Raw genomic sequence first — 19913 nt, forward strand, 5'->3', positions numbered from 1 at the left:
GCAAAATAGCACGTGAAGACGTGTTCGCTCACCACCATCTCAGCATCAGCGGGTTTTTGTGCGAGGGAATGTGTGATTACGAATGGAATTTTCGATTTCTGCCTGTGTCATATGCGGGAGACAGGCTTTTTACCTACTGACCATTTCCATTATTCGAATTTTTATGGCAATACAATGTTTGATGGTGCTGTGATGTGCCACACATTTGCCATTTGTTTTCATCATTCTCCGGAATCCGGGTCGGTTGTTTGGTTGGGTGTTGTTGTTTCATCACTTTTGTTTTGCTGTGTCTCAACCAAAGACAATCCCGTACCAGGTTTGGGTTTTAATTTTTATTTAACGCAAGGGAGTCACACAACCAACCGTGGCGACACACAACTCTACTACCCGCCAGGGCGCCCGTCCTCCACGGGTCTGTGTCTCCGGTGTAGCTTATCTGGCGACCGACTTCCTGAAGGCTAATAATAATGGTGCCCGTGCCCTTTTTTTTTACAACCACACGCCCCCGGGACACGCCAGGAGGTAGCGTTTGTCATACCGTGTCCCGTGGTCATAAAAGGGTGTGTGTGTGTGTGTGTGTGTGTGTGTGTGTGTGTGTGTGTGTGTGTGTGTGTGTGTGTGTGTGTGTGTGTAAGAAATGGTGCATCGGTGCAGCGCTTACCAAATGCAAAACGGCATCGAAACCAGTGAGCATAAGCAGCAGAGCGACACGACCAACACACAAACCAAAGTTTTAGTGGCATAACATTTCTTTTTTAAATAAGAAGGATAAGAAACAATTACCATCCCATCGATAAACGTTCCTGGATATTCCTATCGATTTTCCGTCGCCTAAATACCAGACCCACAGCTGAGGAGTGGTTTATTTTATTATTATTATTATTATTATTAGCAACAGTTATTCTCACACCGAGTGCCCGTTGTGTTCAATGTGCGTGCAAAAAGGTGAAAAAAGTAATAGCGAGTGAGTTTGAAAGCAAGAGAAAAAAAGCGCGAAAAGATTGTTCAGCATCATGGGCATCAATCACCAGCCAACAACACCGATCTCGGTCCTGCGGTCGCAATTCTTCTATCCCAACAGAAAGGTAAGCAGAAAAGTGAACGAACGAAACACGCCTGCTGATCTAACGCTGGTAGGAGTCTGTACGCTTGTTTGCGTCGGGCGCGAGCTCCACATGAATAGGGCAAATGGTAGCGTGATGGCGTTAGATAGGAGGGTGTGTTAGCTGAACGTGTGTTGCCGCTCCTAGGAGATGAGATGGAGTCTTCATTTTTCCCATTTTATTAGACGTCGAACTACTCAGTTTCTCAGAATGATTTTTGTTGCCCTTCGCTTTTCTTTAAACAGATCTGGCATCACATGGCAGCGTCATGGCTTTACGCCTCTCAAAGAGGTATGGAGCTTTTCATGGCCTGTGCATGTTCAAACCTCGGTATATCTTCTAATGTAGAAAAATTATGTTTCCTACGCTCTGCTCTCTCTCGAGACGTTAGAATTGTAGTGGTACCCCATTGCAATTCTTACGAAAGATTGTCTGAACGTTCTTTTGAACTGGTTGCTCAGCTCAAAACCAGTTCCTGATTTCTGCAAATATAGATAACAGCCCAACAAATACCTTTTTCATAGTTTTTTTGTGGTTTTTTCGCTGATTCTTTGTACAATCGCGGTTAGAATACTGATCAAAAAACAAGATTGGTAAAATAAATTAATTGCCAGGCATGAGTTCTAATCCCACATGGACCATGTGCCCCTTGATCATTTTTACATTTTTTTGATGATATTTTGATTACAGTTTTAGCGAGCCGTGTATATGAATTGTCTACTCCATAGAGCTCCTTAGGGCACTCAGTCTTGTAACACAATTTTGTTGCAAACGGAATGGAACACACGCTTATTCGTGCCAGAGGAAAGCTCCGATAGAATAGAGCAGGTGGCAGCGTTAAGTCTTTTGTTAAATGGTGCACGTCACGAAGCTATTTTATGGTTCAAACCTCTGATCTAACGTTGAAAGCGTTCTTCGGAAGATTCGTTGTGTTGATACTATCCCTCCTAATGTGTTGTTATATTAATAAACACTGCGTGTGAAACTGAGTGCTGGCTAGGGTCACTCAATCTCGTTCTTCTTTTCACACAGAACGGCAAACGAAGCAACTGGTAGCAATGTGAACGCTTGTTTGCCGCACAGAGAGTACCAATAGAAAAGAGCAAGTGGTAGCGTCGTTGATCCAATCTTAATGCGGTGAAATCAAGACGTTGTTTGTGTGTAATCTCCTCGTCCCATCATATCCTTCCAGCTTTTCTTTGTTGGTTTGTGTTTATAGACAATACAATTGTGCGCAGCTTACTCGCAAATATGAAGAAGAGTCTTGAGATCTGCGTATTCATTTTCAAATCAAAGGTTTATTTTTGGCAGTACTCCTGCTTTTCAACGGCAAGGGATCCTTCAAAAGGAACCTCGACGTGTTGGTTTCATTCATCCCATGATGGGTTATGTGGGAATCATCGACAAACTAACCCCGTGAAGCGGGCGTAAGAACTTGATGCGACTGCACTGATATCAGTACCCTGATCAGTACCACTCACTGAGGCTCTCTATTCGAGCAAGCAGACACACGCATCTATCGGTTGTAGGCATCTGTACCCTCGTATGCTTCTAACGCGGATACTGCAAGCATGGAGCATGTGGTAGCGTCATGGCACCCGTTGTTTGCGGGATGTTCGAGCGCTCCATAGTTCAATTCTCTCCTTTCAAAAAACACCAAAGCAGAATAATGATGAACCTTAACGCGCTTGTTTGACGTGACGAAGAACGAGAGTGTTTTTCGGATGAATCGTATAAAATGTTATACTGAGACTGAGTTCTGCTTTTATTTTTCAAACAAAAAAGATTCTTTTTTTTACATTTTTCCGGGTTCTGTTCTGTTCATTTCATGCGGTGCCGTTGAATCTTGTAGTGCTCATGCTCACGTTAAAGGGCAAGAAAGAGTAAATGAACATGCTCTCTCCCTCTATGGCTCTCTCTCCCTCTCTCTGTCTCTCTCTCTCTTGCGCGCACTCGCGCCTTTGTTACTCTGTTTCGCTCTCTTAAACGCTCTCCCAATGATTTGGGCGATGTTTTGCGAATGAGAAGTGTTTCCAGAACCAAACAAAAGTATGCGTATTTCATCACGGTTTTGCGGCAACGCGTAAACATAACAAACACACACCATCCTCCCTATTTACCATGCTGTTGGTATAATGGGTCTTTGTCGGTTTTGCTGTAACATTGATGTAACCGGAACTCTGGAGGTACTCATCAGAAACGTATGAAGAATTCTTCTAAAAGTCACGAAAAACTATTCCAGTTCCTTCTTTACATGCTGCCAGTGATCTTCCCTTGGCGTCTCTTTGGGGTGCACAGTGGCGTTCTCGCCTCCCTTCCCAAGTGGGTGTGCGAACAGGTTTTATTCGATGGCGATTATTTCGCCGTTTTCGTTCGTCCTACGCCAACGTGCCTCAGCATCAGCACATTACACGCAACGGGTCGCGTACCGGTGCCTCCCGGATTTATCCCCTTTTTTTTCTTATGTACATTTGCTTCGTTCACATCAATAACACGTTTCATCTTGTCTAACAAGAATCTCCTTTACATATCTCCATATCATGCAAGCTTTGGTTTAGAAATCCAAATTGGAAGTAGTTCAACAAATCCAGCTTTACGAAATCCAACTAGAATCACAGTGCGCACTGCCGGCATCCTACGTCATATTGACACTATCAAGGTCGAACGCTTTCCGCTTTCTGTTTCTGTGCCCTCGCAAGAGCTCTTCTGTTTGCAACACACCGGCAAACGTGCGGGCGCTGTGTTTGTTCAAGCAAAACAAAAGAAAAAAACTGATCTCAAAGCTCATCCCAAAAGGTGGATCTTTGCCAACAGTAGTAGTACCCTTCATGCGTAATCTTGGGCAGGTTTGCATGTCCGTGTGTGTTTGTGGGGAGACACAGTCTGCAATGCCTCGTCGTCGTGGTCATCGCTTCAAACAGCGGCAGCAAATCCATTACGAACTTTGTGGCTGCGTCGATCTCGGCATTTGTTTGCTCATCACACAGTTCCTTCGTGCGCATTTCCTTGTCACCTGTGTCGGTGCGCGATTTGGTTTACTGGCGAGAGTTTAAAATGTTTCAGAAAGATTTAGACAGCGAAAATACTTTAACTTTATAACTGTTTCATTATGACATTAGCATCAAAATCATGTATGCTTCAAACACACTTACGCAAACGAGATGTTCGTCTGATTTGTTTGCGGAATGGTTGGCACTACGCTTGTTGCTGACCGGCATTGACATAGCCTTCTCTTTTACGCACAAACACACACGCAAGCATTGCTCTCTCTCTCTCTCTCTCTCTCTCTCTGTCTCTATTATTTGGCTCTCATTCTCAGTCGGCATCCCTTCTCTCTCTCTCTCGCTCCCCGCCCGAGCGAACAGACGCGGTTTTCTCGCTTGGGCTTGGGGCTACCATATACCCGACTGCCCTAGGGTGAGCCGCAGCAATGCTCAGTTCCGATTTCAACCCCCTCGCGTGTGGTGCAGCGAAAAGGCAACGTCGTAAAGGCAGCAGCAGCAGTGACGACGCTGCCCGCGTGGTGTGTGTTGTGTAAAAAGACTCTCCGCGCAAACTTTTTGCTCCGCGTGTGTACCTCCCAAAGGCCCTCAAAAACCGTGCCCAAAGTGCCCTCCCCCCCCCCCCTCCCGGCAGCAGTGTACGTGTGTGCGTGCGTGTGTGTTTTAATTTTTATTCACCGAAAAGACGTGAAGACCGAAGAATTTCTTCTAGCGTTTTCTTACCTATCACCCTCTGTCTCGCTCTCTCGTTTGAGCGCTCTTCCATCTCGAACAATCGTTGTTGCATGCGGATGTAATGTTTTGTGTTGTGGCCCCAAGTGTGGCCCCACTGCTGCCCGTGTGACGCGTATCGCGTATGAGAGGGAGAGAGAAAGGGGTGGTTCTCACACCCATGAGGCCACACACACCTTCCAGTAGTTAGTTTCGACAGATTAGAGTAGCCAGTGAGTGTGTTGCTGTCTGGAGGGATTGACATTTAGAACCATTGTTAGTACCGCATCTTATGTGTGTGTGTGTGTGTGTGTGTGTGCGTTTTTATTTCCCCCTTTCAGTCCAGAATTATGTCTGGCTAGCAGCATCACACACATACACACACCCATTCAATGTCTCGCCATGAACGTACGCATGAACGATTTGTGTTCAACCCGCCAAAGCGTGACAAGCATGCAAAAAAGAAGCACAAAGAGAGTGTTTGTTTGAGAGTGCGAGAGAGGGCGAGAGAAATAGTTGCTAAAATCAAGCTACCCCGTGTCCCGGTGTAGGCCGTCCCATCGTAGTAGTCGCCGCCGTCGTCTAGCATTTTCGACCCCCATTTTCGACCCCCAGCTTGCTACCCCATGTGTGTGCAAATAGTGGCTTCTTCTTCTGCTGCTGCTGCCTGTTCTATTTCGCGTCACGTCGCAGTTATCATCTTTGACAGGCGGGGGGAGGGGGGGGGGGGGATTTTGCGCGAAGGGCATGCAACAGCATAAGAGAGTCGGAGAATGCGTCGGTCTCTCAGCGTACGCGCGTCACCGCACACGCTGTTGTGTTGTTGTTTGCTAATAACCGGCAGCCGCGCACACACACACCGACAGACTGAATTTGAGGGTTTTTTTTTGTTTGTTACATCCGCGAGTTTTTGTTTCTCGCTTTTTGTTTTCATTTATCTTTGTTTTCGATTATTAAAAGCAACAACAACAACAAAAAATCGCACACATTCCCAAATTATGAGTTGTTTTTCTTATCAAAACACATTGAAGGTGATGGGGATGGCTCTCCACAAAGGTTTGGTATCTTGGAGGCGAACGAAACATTGGCACCGGTGGTGGCGTGATCAAAATTCCACACATTTTCTTCGTTTTACGAATGTTCTAAGCGTGTTTTAGCGTGTGTATGTGTATGTTTTTTTACCTATTTTTTGTTGGCACGCAATCACGGTTCTTCCCCGCTTTGCGTGTGTTGGTGGGTTTGGTGGCTACGATAAGATAAGGAACGTTTGCCCCCCCGGTTGATTGAATGTCCCGAAAAGCATTTAAACGCTTCGTAATGGCGTGTAATTGAAAGATGATTGGGCGAGATAGCCGCGGCGGGTTGAATTTCATCCCACCCCCCCCCCCCCCCCTCTCCCCCTATGGTGTTGAGCTGTGCCTGGAGGCGGACACATTCCGCCACACGGCAGAGCCCACAGGCCTTCAAACAGTCTTTCTTATCTTACTGTGCGAATGGGAAGGTTTTGGGTGGCAAGTGGCGTGAATTCATCGCCCCAAACAAGAAACAGACTAATTGTTGATGATTTCCCTTTTTGAGAAGCGTTAATGGATTCAAAACGATTGCCAATTACACGGTTCGCGGATGTAAAATCGCTTTATTTGTGCGAGTGTGTGCCTGTTTGTGTAATAATATCCTCAAACCCCTTGACCAAGAACCACTAATCACGCAATTATATCTTTTTTTTTTGAATTTGAAGTGAATTAAACTGCAAGTTTTGTGTTCGATTGCCCAGCTCAAATCGCGTGTGTCTCTGTTTTTTTTTTTTGGTTTTTGTTTTGCGCGAGTGATTTGAATTAAACAAACAAAAAAGAGCAAAACAAACGTTATATTCGCATAGTCCCCATAGAACAGTGTGAAGCTAATAAGGGCCTCGCTGGTTCGAAGATGAACAGAAACTCGTTGGAAAGTGCTCGAAAGAATTTTTTCAAATCGGTTCGTGTGTTACCTTATTAACCTCTTACTCGCCACAATCAATCAGTGAAAAACATGTTGAAATATTTTCCTCCTGTTTACTACATTTGTTTGCCTGTTTCTGTGTTATTTCCCCCGTGTTTTTTGTTCTACTCTACTGCTACTCTGCTGTGTTGTTTAGTGTGTGTGTGTGTTTGCGTGTGTATGTGCGTATATGTGTGCCTGCCTTTAATCGGTTTTTTCTTCCCTCTTTCTCTCACTCTCTCTCTCTCTCTGTCTCTATTTATTGCAATATTACACTACTTTTCTTACAAAAGTGTTTGGCTTTGTGTTTGCGAACATCGCTTTATGAACTTGTGAACTAACAGCATTCTGTGTGTACGTCCGTTGGTCGATGGATCGCTAAGTTTCCGCCAATGTGAGTGTGTTCGCTGCTAAGATGCTTTCTGGCCCCAGCATACAACCCCTCCCTCTCTCTCTCTCTCTCTCTCTCTCTCTCTCTTTCTACATTATGTCACTTCATGCCCATACCGCTACACCATTGACGTAAACCGTCATCCATGCACACCTCATACACTTCGCACTAATGTGGCCCATGTAGCTCAGTTGCCACCAACAAAGGGCCAGCATTGTTCGTGTCAGCCCCACCCGGTGGCATTTGCATTCCAAACTGTGTCTGTTTACTTAGTACATTCTTTGGTTCCGAGATGACAAGTGGCAAGTGTGGTAGAAGATGGCTTCTGGTAAACAACGACGACGACACCCCCGGTGTCGGTGTCGGTGGTTAACACACGGGGGACATTGGGAAGGCTTCCTACGGTGTCTCGCTCGGGCGCGCAACTCATTACTCATTAGGCAAACGTTCAACTAAATGCCCCACCCCCAGTAGCTGATCCACCGATCAAGACTGACATGTAAATAGCTCTATTTCTAGTTCAGATAAGACAAAGTTGAGTGAGGTTTATTCAGAGATGTGTAGCTTAATGACAGCAAGCTGCCATTTAAAAAGAAAAATATTGCCAACTAAACGACTGCAAAACATGTGTGTGATCCTGACAAGATTGATGCCTTTTTTTTTGCAATTCATTTGTTAATTGAAAGGAGAAGTTAATAGGGCATAACGTGAAACAATATTATGCACTGTTCCTGATAAGTCTTGGGGCCAGGGTGTCTAGGGCATAGGCTGAGGGGCTCTATCCCTGTTGCCACTGAGAAAATAGCAGCCCGTGATGATCTTTCGTGATCTTCAGATGCAAAATTGTATGACAGAAGGCCTCACATGTCTCTGGTGCGGGGAGTTATCCAAGTCCAACAATAATTACCTCTCTGTTATTAGCATTTTGACGATCAGGTCATTTTGAATTCATTTTTAGTCTTTCTAACACATTTTCTACACTACTTCTTCTTCTTCTTTGGCTCAACAACCGTTGTCGGTCAAGGCCTGCCTGTACCCACTTGTGGGCTTTGGCTTTCAGTGACTAATTGGTTTCCCCCCATAGCAGGATAGTCAGTCCTACGTATGGCGGCACGGTCTATTTGGGGATTGAACCCATGACGGGCATGTTGTTAAGTCGTACGAGTTGACGACTGTACTATATAGACTGTACTATATATTCTACACTACTACTGCTACTAAAAATACTAAAAATCTAAAAATACGTCTAAATAAAGGTTGCTATGCTTTTGTTCTAAAAACCCAGACGCTTTTTAAGAACAAATAATTCGCAGTATTTGCAGCTAATTTTTGTGTCATCATGCGGTAACCGAAGATCAATCACTCTCTAAGCACCAGCTCCCTCTGAACTTCACCTCAGAGTGACTTAACTGTGCATCCATTAGCTTCAACTCAACAAACCCCTGGAGCTCACTGATTCCAAAATCATGTTCATTGACGTATTTGGAATGATGGCGCAGTAGTGTTTCGTTGTGTTGTTTTGTGCTTAACATTTAAATATACACATTTCCGCCTCATTGCAGCCCGAACCCCGTTCGTTCTCGCTGGTGCTGCATTTGCATAGCACTAAATGTCTTGTGTCATTACGGCCACTGATGGACTGGCATCATTCATCTGCTTCTCCATATTAACCCTTCATAATGCAAAACTCGACATCTAAAGATCATTTTTATAATCCCATAATTCTTCAGCTGCAAACTACTCTTCGATCATGTTTGACTACCGTACAAAAAAAAGCGCATTTACTTTACGTCGTAACGAATTATAATCCCCTTTGCTGACCTGTACTAATTCCTGTATCACTCTCTCTCTCCCTCTGTCTCTTTTGCTCCATTGTAGATGTCCGATATAGCCGACACTGGTTCGCCCACACTCCCGAGCCGGCACAATTTGTTCGCCAGCTCGAATGGTGGGCCGCTGGCTGCGTCCACCACATCCGGATCACTGGGCAACGCAACCTCTACCAGCTCGATGACCACATCACAGGAGGTAAGCGACACATTTACTTGACTCATTTATCCTATGTCGATGAAGCGAGGAGAAGGGTGGAAGGTAGAAAGGATACAACGAAAAACGCACAGCGATTGAGCGCTCTTTGATTGACCTCTAAATCAGGCACATCCGCAGACGAAACCCGTGCCAAATGCGTGTGTTTCGTGATGATTCAGGCGCAGTGTCTTCTTCGTGAACCTCGCGAACCAAAACGCCATAAATTGTTCAATGTCTGTCTGGCGGTGAGACTGGCGGCTGTAGCGTTTGTCGCGTCTCGTCTGCTTAATCATGGTCTCGGTCTTCGCACTTGCAACTGGCCCATTCAGATCGTGGTATACAAAAAAAAATCGGCATCAACACACTGAACTTCCACTTCAGTGCGTTCCTTGGCTTTCCTCTAACGGCCCTCGTGTGTCGGTAATAGTAAGAACTTCAAGTGTACCCACCCCGTGCTGGTTCCACGCTCTTTCCACTCTCAACAGCTGATTCATCCTTCTGTTCTCGGCTCGCGCCAAAAACGATCAACTGTCAGGGCGGTGTGACACAACGGGCAAGAGAAAATGGGTTCCATTTTTTCGCAGAACACCATCCACAATGCCATTACGCGTGACGCCGTTAATTCCCCCCCCCCCTCCCGCCCCTTTGTGATAATGGAGACAGTTACGCAATACAGAGTCTAACGAGAGCTCGTTGAAACGTTGATTCATTGATAGTGGGAGTTAGATTGGCCGGTCTAGCCGTTCTAATTTAGGTGAATGACCATTTGATTAGATTAGCAGGTGTCCTGGGTTAATACAGAATGAAAGCTACATTGTTGTGTGTTCTTAACTTCATAACAAAAGAAGTCGCGGGAAGTTTAAATATCCCATCGGGTATGTACTTCAAGGTCTCTGACAACTTGAGTCCAATCCTCCCCGGTACCAAAATCCATGCGACTTTTCGCTAACGGATTGATTAAATGGCGCCCGATTAGACGATCCGATAGAAGCACTTTTCAGGCTTAACGGATTGAGCGAGATACACCGTCGCGGCGACACGATACATGTTGCATACATGTGTACTACATTTCAAGAGCCCCCCCTCGCTTTTTTTCGGATAGCAATGAGTTCAAACACACTTACGAATCCGTTGTTCAATATTTTTTTTATTTTTTACTTTCTTTTTCTAAGCACATTCTTTCATTCATACACACACCCTCCCCACCTATTTTTCGAAGTATTTTTTTTTTCTTCTTGAAAAACAAAAAAACTAACGCACACAAGGAGACCCACGGGAGAGTGCGAAACGACAAAGAAGAGAAAACACACACACACACCTTCTCCTCCCCATGGTGTTTTTCGCAAGGTGATCCCGTAGGAGAACGCGAACGCAAAAACACACACACACGCATGCAGGCTAGCACACAAACACACACCTCACTCCTCCCCCCCTCGTGTTTCCCCCCCCACCCCCTTTTGATTCCGTAGGAGATCGCGAAACAGCAAAAAACACACTCACAACCACGTACGCATGCAAGCACACATACACACACATACACATACACCTACCCCTCCCCCTCTCTTGGTGTTTTTCACAAGGTGATCCCGTAGGATCTCGTTAAGCGAAGCGGCAAAAACACACACAGCCACGCACGCAGGCATGCACACACATACACACACACAGACGCGCGCGTGCACGCACGCACGAACGCACGAGGGAGCGTAAATGAAGAACGTATAGAACCTACGTTGCCGGTCTCCCCCTCCCGTGTTCTCGTTCTCCGACAAGGCTGAGGTGTACACGTTTGTGCGTGTACCTTTGCCGTCCCTCCTCTCCTTCCTCATCCGTTGACCGTTCGTTGTAAGCTGGAGGATGAGTTCAGCGCTGTTGAAGAAATGAAAGTTAAGAATAAGATTACTCACTCTTTTTTGGTATGCTTTGTGTGTTATCATAACTTACCTTATTGCAAACAAAATCCGGAATGAAGCTCCTCGTTTAGAATATTCCGCATTCGATCACATCCTCGGCGATGCTCGACGCCATCAGTGGATGAAAGCAGGAAAAGAAACAAAGAAAAGCATCAGTCACCATCAGCATCATCTTACTCTCACACTTTTACATCGGTTGATGATTCTTACCTTTTCAATTCCACCAAAACAAACAGCGATGGAACCAAATCCAGATCACCAAAATCACACACGATTTCTGGAGCAAACCGACACATCCTCCCCCTCCAATTGTTTGCCACAGACTGACGTGTGTGTGAGCAGCAATGTTCTTGAAGCGGTGAGCAACGGTAAAGCACACACAAGAAGAAGCGAGACGGCTATACGAGTAGCGACTTACGCCGCCGCACAGACGGCGCGCGTCATAATTTTATGCGCGAAAATCTTAAAATTCAAGTTATTCATGACAAATTGAGTCGACATTTTCATACTCTGACGAACTTTTACGAAAGATATGTAAAAACTTAATGTAGTGCAATTAAATTTAGTGCAATATCATTAGCAGAACATAAAATTTTGATATTTGTTTGTAAAGTCAGATCCTAGGAGCTACTACTTTTTTGAACAATAAGTGTAGAAACACAAATTTTGTCTGAGTCCAGAACAGCAACAGGGAAGATGTCGTACGCTGAGTGTGGAGATGTGTGTGTATGTGGTGAACGTTGCCGCGACAAGCGTGCTTTAGGATACATCGCGTGTAGGAGGGGGTAAAATCGCTTGGCTCATTGAAAATACAGGCAAAGTTGGCGCGAAGAAAACGCAACACTGCGGATTGTATGGAAAATGTTGCGCGTTCAATCCGATTGCCATGCGATTGTCCTGGGGGCTTTCCCAACCGGCATTATCGCGCGATTTTTATGTGTATCTATCATTTTTCTCTTTCTAACATTCAGAAAAATTTTCATTCTGTCTTGCTCTTCTGGGTGTTGGTCACTTTTTGCTCGCAACTTGGCTGTGTCACATCAACCATCCTCATGTTTCATATGGCTCTTCTCTTTCCATCGTTCGAGAGAAACTCTTGTGTCTCGCTTTTCTGGGACTTGTCCAATTTCGCTTGCTACACCAAGCGTTCACGCAAGCGATCTTCTCTCGTCCGCTCTTTGTATCATTGTACAGGTACTCCCCGATAAACGCTATTAATGCGGACCGGAGGCATTAGCGTATCTCGAATATTAGCAAATGTCGAGTTTTCAGTCAAATTATAGCTAATTTTCATATAATTTTGCATGAAGTGGTAGGTTTTAGCCGCTAAATTAGTTATTTGATATGATTTCAACTGAATATTACAATTGTACACATTTTGAAATGGTTTTTAATATTCGACCAAAAGGGAATTTATTTTGAATTTGATATTCGATGTGTCAAATTAGTACAATTTGCTCAAAAAACTTTAAAATTTAGAAAAAAAGCTTATAGCGAAATCGCGTATATCGTGTATGGCGTATATCGGGGAATACCTGTATAGCCACCAGAGGAAGGCGCTGCTTCGCGTTCATATGAAAAAGTGGTAGTGTAAAATCAAGTTTGTAAGAAGAAGGACGCGTCGATGCGTGCTCGTTTTTTCTCTCGTGAAACCAGTACGGAAAAAACTATTTGGTAAGTACAGCTTTTAATAAAGGATTATATCAATCTGTATCAAATTGAATGGTATTAATAATTGGTGATATCAAATCAATTTCGTTTTCTATAGCAAATCGTAACACACGCACAAACGGAAGTGAGCACGGACCACGATAGAAATAATCAATTGGTTGGTAAGTATTATGCTTCGCGTTAAATGGAACAGCGGTTTTCAAAATAGATAATATTTCGCTCTTTCACCAGCAGTGCCAAAAACAAAAGGACAGGAGAGGTAGGAACGACCATTCAACGCGTTAGCGCCGGACGAAGGAGAAGCGGCAGGAAGGCAGGAACGATCCTTCAACGTGCTAGCGCCTGGTAGAGGAGAGGCGGCAGGAAGGTAGGGACGATTATCCAGCACGCTAGCGCAGCATCTGGGAACAGCGAGGGGGAGGCAAGCAGGAAGAATTTTTAACGCGTGCACACCATTCGACGAAGCCAACGCTGGATGAAAGGAAGAACGAGGAGAGAAGGCAGGCAAGACGGGTACGTGTGTGTCCCGCAACGGGTTTTCGGCAGTGTGAAATGTGAGTATTGAAAAGTGTATGTGTGAGTAGAGGTAAAGAGGTAAAATAAAGAGCGAATGTGTGGAATGGGAAAATGAAAGAGAGTCTGTGTTTGTTTTGGGAGAGAGGAGAGAATGAAAGAAATTGAACAATAATGTAGCATACAGAAACCACATGTATGATACACGCTGTCGCACCGTTGCAGAGACGTGCTCTTTAGTGCTGCTAATGAGCACGATTTGAGAACGTTTTGAGCCCGTTTTTTCTCATACAAAATTTTAAAATGTCGCGCGATAATGTTGGTTGGGTTCATCACCCATCACAGATGATCTTTTCGGTGAGATGAATGACATAAGAAAGGTTTGTTGATGGATTCTCCGTCACACAAAGCATTGGTATTTTGTAGCCTATTGGAACCAATCAGTGTGTCTTATTGTAAAGCAATTTGGAGGTGTGTGAAAGAATGGTTGAGACATCAAGAAGCAGAAACACGCTAGTTGACAGTTGATTGGTTGGAGGTTTAAATCGCACAATCGCCTGGGTATTTCTGCCGAATCGTTTCCAAAAACGCATCACTTAGTCTTCTGGCCTTCAACCTGGTTGGTTGGTTGGTTCTTGAAATTCGAAAGTGCGCCATCATTTCCCTAGTAGCAAGGTTGAGGTAAATTTCACAGGAAAATCTGCTAACGCAATGTCCATTTCTACAGAACTCTTCACCAAGCGGCCAAGGCGCCACAAATTACCAGCAAAATTGAAGCTGACATAATCCAAACGAGGGGAGAACAGGGGTAGAAAACCCGGCCAACGCTAACTACCTCTGACACGGCCTGTACCTTGTTTCATCTTGGATATAGCAGGAAACACCTCCTGACGTTACCGACGTTCCATTTGTCAACATTAACGATCGTAGCTTGTTGCGAAGAGTCAGAAGCAAGGTTGGGAGAGAGAAATAGGGATTTCAACGAACTGTCGCGTGCAGGTCGCGATCTATTTTCGCAGAAACAGCTGCTCTAGCTACTGCTGCCATTCTTGTGCGTGTGTGTGTCGTGTGGTGTTTGCCGATTCTTAAACCTCCCCCATTCCCATACCCCGATGTCGTCGACAAAACGGACAGGGCCATCAAGCACCTTCCGTGTGAGTGTTTCTTCTCCCGATCCTCTTCGTATATGTTGGAGAATGATTGTCACACACGAAGACAGACTCGGAATCCGAGTGAGAGAGTTGTTTTATGCAAAAAAAGCATTGCCCGTAGTCTGTTGGGTTGGAGGAAAAGTTGGGACAGTTTTTGTGGTACTTCAAAATTTCAATTTTATTTCCTTCTTGAAAGGCTCGCCACAATCTGTTGGAATTTGTGAGACGCAATGATCTCAACAGGATAAAAAAAAAACCCGCACATAACTCTTATTAGAAAACTTATCTCATAAACCCACAACCATACCATACGAATCCGATACGATTTGAGAATGTTTTGGTAACGGTTACCGGGCGTCTAACCGCGTGAAACGTTGACAGTGTGCGAAATCGCGGTTGCGGTGTGCAAATAAAGATACATTCAACCACCTACTCCCTTCTCCCTGCACGAACACGACAACATCGACGAACGCTTTTTGAAACCGGCACGAGTGGGTTCGCCGCGACACAACGCGCACACCGTGTGTGCTCTCTGCAGTACCGCCAGAACGAACGAACGATCAGCACGAACTTGTCGCGGACGAGCGATCGAGCGAAAAGTAACAGACCGAAAACAAAAAAAAAACGAAACGAACCGGATTTCGAACTTCTAAACCAATAACCAGCAGTCGCAGCATCTTTTCCCCCGGTGCTGTTTGCAGCGAACAAGCGAACGAGAAGCGTTTGAAAGAGTCGGAGAATTTCAAACTCCAACACCCTCATAACGCAAATAAGCAACAAAAAGTGACAATTTCGAACGCAAAACTATTAAACAAACAAGGAAAATAAAACGATCGAAACCATCACTTGCCTCGCGAGAAACGAGATCTATTTGGTGCAAGTTTTGGAACGAGTGAAGTGAGCAAACCGAGTACGACAGAACAGCCACAGAACGTGAAGCTTCTTGTGAAGGTGCTGCTGTTAGTGGCTTGTGTGTTGTACACCCGGGGCAGAGAGTAAATAAGTGCCTTTCTCGGCAAAGCGTATTCCCCTTTGCCTGCTGTGAACCCGTGAGCGTCCGTCCATTTACAGGTGTGTGACAACGTCATCGCGAAAAATCAACACTATCTAACGGTGCTGTATGGTGATCGTGTGTTTTGGGGATTACCAGTGGCCTCATCGGCGGTCTTACACTGCGCCAGCAGTACTGAGAAAGCTAGTAGAAGTTAAAAATAATTTCCCAACCCAACTGTCTTCTTCGGGTTTTGTGCTCTTTGGACCAAAACGGTGTGCAATGTTGGGGAGGATGGGGAGTAATGGTGGTGTGGTGTTGGTCGTTGGTGAAGATCGTTAATAATATTTCTAAGCATTTGCAATCTTTTGTGTGCCGGGTGGTGGTGGGCGGATGGGTGGGTGGTTGGTGTTTAGCAGGCAAAGAGGGTACAATTTTGGAACAATGCCCAAGTAGAAGTTAGTTCCGAGAAATCGCCAAGGTTATCACAACATGGTGTGCCTGTGTGCGCTTCCAATGATGGTTAATCGTAAATGGGTTGTGAAATCATGTGGCACGGTTGAATTCCCTTTTTGGACATTTCTATTCCAAACGCATTAATTCTTAATTGTGATCTCCAATTGGTTTGCTACGTGTCGCTAGATCGAGATCGATTTAGCTCATGCACACAAACACCCCCCAAAACGTGCTAACGACGATCGCACATGTGTTTGAAAAAAAAAGGAACGTGATCTTTAAAGACGTGCTTATTGGGTTAAATTACTTACAAAACGTGATCATTCGTAGTTCATGCTTCCTACCAAAACCCAGACCAATGTGTCAACACCAACAAGCGTTCCCGAGTGAATCCAACTCCCTCGATTCACACTTGTTATCTTGAGCGTCTTTTTCAATAGATCCTCTTGCACTCGATTGCATTCTCCAAGCACCTCAATGGGACATGGTACAGACATATCTTGTAATTGTTTTATTGCTGATAAGAGCACCGCGCTGAGGTGTTACACTCACCTACGCCCACCGCTACGGTGACAAGGGATGTAAACAAAAGTACAACTTCCGGTGGACATTACTCATCGTCGGTCGTTAAAATTAGCACCGTTTGCAAACCGGTGCCGTCGTCTCCCTCCCATTCACTTGTGTAGTGTCAGCAGTTGACACGGCTTGCCTGATAGTGGAGTCACCCACAATTCCAGTAGGGCGTGCTGCTGTGCTCACTCATTCATTATGAGTGCGCGATACTATCAATTAGCGATGATGATAATAATAGCCCCACACCCCCCACTGTTATCGCTTTTCACACGCGTTGGGAAGGAGATTTTGATTTGCATTACAACCTGTCCTGTACATATGAATCAGGCAACCGCTGATAGTAGATCATTTGTGGAGTGATTTGTTTATGGCACACTGGCTTATTAATTAATTCATTTCGTCCTGTTTTTCCCGCTCCCAACAGTTACTCAACAGCAGGAGCAGCAGCAGCAAAAGCTCCAAGCTGTCGTCGTCCACCTCCAGCACCACGACGAAGCATGTGGAGAAGAGTTCCTCCTCCACGCAGCGTATGTCGTCCCTAACGTCGTCCTCCTCCTCCTCCAGCAGCACAACGTCGGCGGCCGCCGTCAAGCAGGGCCTGGGCGAGATGCAAAACTCCATCGCCGAGATGAAGAACATGATGGGTCATAGCACCAGCAGCAGCAGCAGCAGCACATCCCAGAATCTATCGACCACGACGTCGACCTCGTCCATTAAATCTTCCGCCCTTGCGAACCATCGCAAGATGTCGTCCAAAATCAACGATATCAAGTCAAGGTAACGAATCCACTCTCTTCAATAGAAGAGTAACTAAATCCTAAGCTAATTCATTCACTTTCCCCACTTACAGGCTCCGCTCCTCGATGGACAGCCTCGACGATCCTCAGGGAGCCGATCCGCTGGTAACGTTTCCCGACTCCGAAACCGATGACGATCACCTCTCCGGCATGGCCTCGTCACTGAAGCCGCTCGGTGCGAATGGTGGGGGCAGCGGCAGCATCCTCGTCCCGAACGGTACCAATCACCACCATCAGGCACTGATGAACGGGTGCGCCGCCGCCGGCACGACCGTCGATACGGTCAAGTTCGAGCAGAAGAAAATGACGTCCGAGTCGAAGACGAAGGTAACGACGGACGGGTTCAGCAGCGAGCAGGCCACTATCAACTCGGCCGAATCGAAGAAGCTGCAGGCGGGCGACCTGCAGTACCAGGAGCAGGCCGCCCTCGCCGCCACGAGCAGCCGGATGGAGGTGGACGGTGTAACCGCGGAGGAGAAGGGTGCAATACTGAAGGTAGGTGCACGGGAGCTACATCAAGCGAAACATGATAGCGTCCGGCCACAACGGGAACACATCAACGGGGCCGTGATTTATGACCGCGCGCGAGCGGAACTTAGTCGGTCAGTTGCGATAATCAAGGTTCCTCGAAGGAGAGAGTTGCTTTCTGGCGGCGGTGAATCAGCACACTTGCCAAGATGTGCTCTTATTGCGCTTTGCCGTCTATGTGTGTGTGTGTGTGATACCCGATGAGTCATCAGCCTTTTTTTTGCATCGATCCTTCCCTAATGAAGCGAAACTGCGAACGAAGGTCGTTTTTAGTACAATTTTAGTACAGAAGCTCTTTGGCACGCTTGCTCTTTGCTTTTGGCCGATGCAGGTGTTTAGTGTGTTGGGTAGGTCATTTTCTGTTCGGCTGCACACACTGATTTGTTGTGACCAACTACACAGGCTTGTCAATGTCAACCAGACGGCAAATCAATCCAGGACATGCGCATTTCCCTGTTCCCGAGGCTCCGCTTGCTTGCCAACGTTCGCGTTGGGCGCGTTGGTACGAGCGATTAGTAGTGTTCGGGTGCCCTTTGCAGAAGCATGTAGTGCATGCACAGCGATAGTTAATCCTTCAATCCAGTGCAAGGACACGGGTTCGTAGACCTTTGTCACTGTGTGTGTGAGCGTGTGCATGTCATTTTTCAGCGTGACAGTGCAGCGACAGTGAAGGAATGTGAGCTGTGTCGGTCTGTGTTGTTGCGCCTTATCTCTCTGTCTTTCGCCTCCCTTCACGGCTGGCATAGTGTACTTAGGGATGTTTGTGACACGTTACGTAATTCGCATCGCTTTGCTAAACCCATCTAAAGTGCATTGGTGCAACGGGGGGAAAAACAACCGCCGCGGTAGTGTGCTAATCAGTCGGCCGTATTGGGCGACGGTGGGCGTATTGAACCATCGCACTGGCATCACGGTACGTACAAACAACAAACAAGTGTTTGTCCCGTTTCTTCGACTAGTTAAGACTAGTTGCACATTCGTTGCTGTATCGATTTTCCATTCCAAGCGACCCTTACGGCTGCGGTTGTTTCCCTGCCATGGCTGGCTGGTTCGTGCCGGAATGTATGCACGGGGTTCCGTGTTTTCCCATCACTCATCAATAAAGGGGATATGGTTTTCGTGTGTTTTCGTGTGCGCGCTTTTGGGTTGAAGTGGATTTTACTTTGGCAAACCAACATGCCACGTGTGACCTTCATGGAGTAGCGTGTCCGAAACGTGTCATAAAGAAATATGATTTTAGTACTTCGTCCGTTCGTTATGGGGGGGGGGGGGGGGGGGGTTAGTGAGAAGTCTCTCCCAAGGGAGAGGATGAGATCGTTTTGTTTTGTGATAATTAAGCTGGTTAGAGGCGGGACTGACGGTTCGGTCCTTTGTGACATTCAAGAGGGTTAACAGTAGTGAATAACAGACCAGAATGGTAAATTGAAAGGACACAAAGGTCGTACCAGTGCACATGTCCTTAACAAGGGGAATATACACTCGGTATTTGATGATTTTCTAAAAGAAAATCTACTTCAACTTTTAGACAAGAAGATAATCCATATGGAAGTGTAACATATTGAGGTGTAAGTTAATTGTAAGCTCCTTCAATTAATGTCCTGAATGTCCTTTTTTACGGAGTGTTGTGGAAATAGTTTAATTGTTGTTAATCTTGCCAACAAGTTGTAAGTAGTCTGTTTTTATACATACCTTGTTTTATGTTCTAGTCGATTTAGTTTATAGCTTTGTTTGCGGGAAGAACACCCTCAGTGCCGTATCGCGTATTAAACTGAGTTACGTGCCAAACTCGTCACTGTCCCGATGATTGACAGGGAACAATCCTTGGTTTTCTATACCAGCGAAGAGGCGTCTGTTGGACCTAACAGCTCCAATTTGGCATCCAAACATTGAGCAGGATTTTTCTAAATGTGTAAAACGATGATAACTTTGAGAACGTTGCGTTTAATGATGTTTTTTGGGCATATTTTGTACATAAAACTGACCAAATCCTTAACAAACACTATACAAATAGTTGTGCTTCTCAAGTAAATGAGAAAGTCTAGCCATATTTGTCTCGGAGGACGACAACTCGCTAACGCAGGTCTTTGGAGGACGATAACTCGATATTATTA

The 19913-nt window shown here is 45.7% G+C and overlaps 1 protein-coding gene across 12 annotated transcripts in view; it reads left to right on the forward strand.

Annotated features, from left to right (window-relative positions):
* The window catches only part of LOC120953982 (NAD(+) hydrolase sarm1), a 44097-nt gene that overhangs the window by 16447 nt on the left and 7737 nt on the right, over positions 1-19913 (forward strand). For 4 of the 12 annotated variants that reach the window (XR_007452188.1, XM_049607657.1, XM_040374452.2 and 1 more), the window contains 3 exons: positions 9063-9212; positions 16902-17254; positions 17328-17769. Coding sequence is in view for 11 of the 12 variants with exons in the window: in XM_049607657.1 (XP_049463614.1) it covers positions 9063-9212; positions 16902-17254; positions 17328-17769 (945 nt within the window). In the remaining variant the exon portion in view is untranslated. Of the gene's footprint in view, positions 1-892; positions 1086-4518; positions 4627-6554; positions 6791-7058; positions 7188-9062; positions 9213-15440; positions 15529-16901; positions 17255-17327; positions 17770-19913 lie in introns of those variants that run through there. The other 8 variants (XM_040374454.2, XM_040374456.2, XM_049607659.1 and 5 more) reach the window with 7 other exon arrangements.

The sequence above is a fragment of the Anopheles coluzzii genome, chromosome 2 (assembly GCF_943734685.1).
Source record: "Anopheles coluzzii chromosome 2, AcolN3, whole genome shotgun sequence".
Taxonomy (NCBI): Eukaryota; Metazoa; Arthropoda; class Insecta; order Diptera; family Culicidae; genus Anopheles; species Anopheles coluzzii.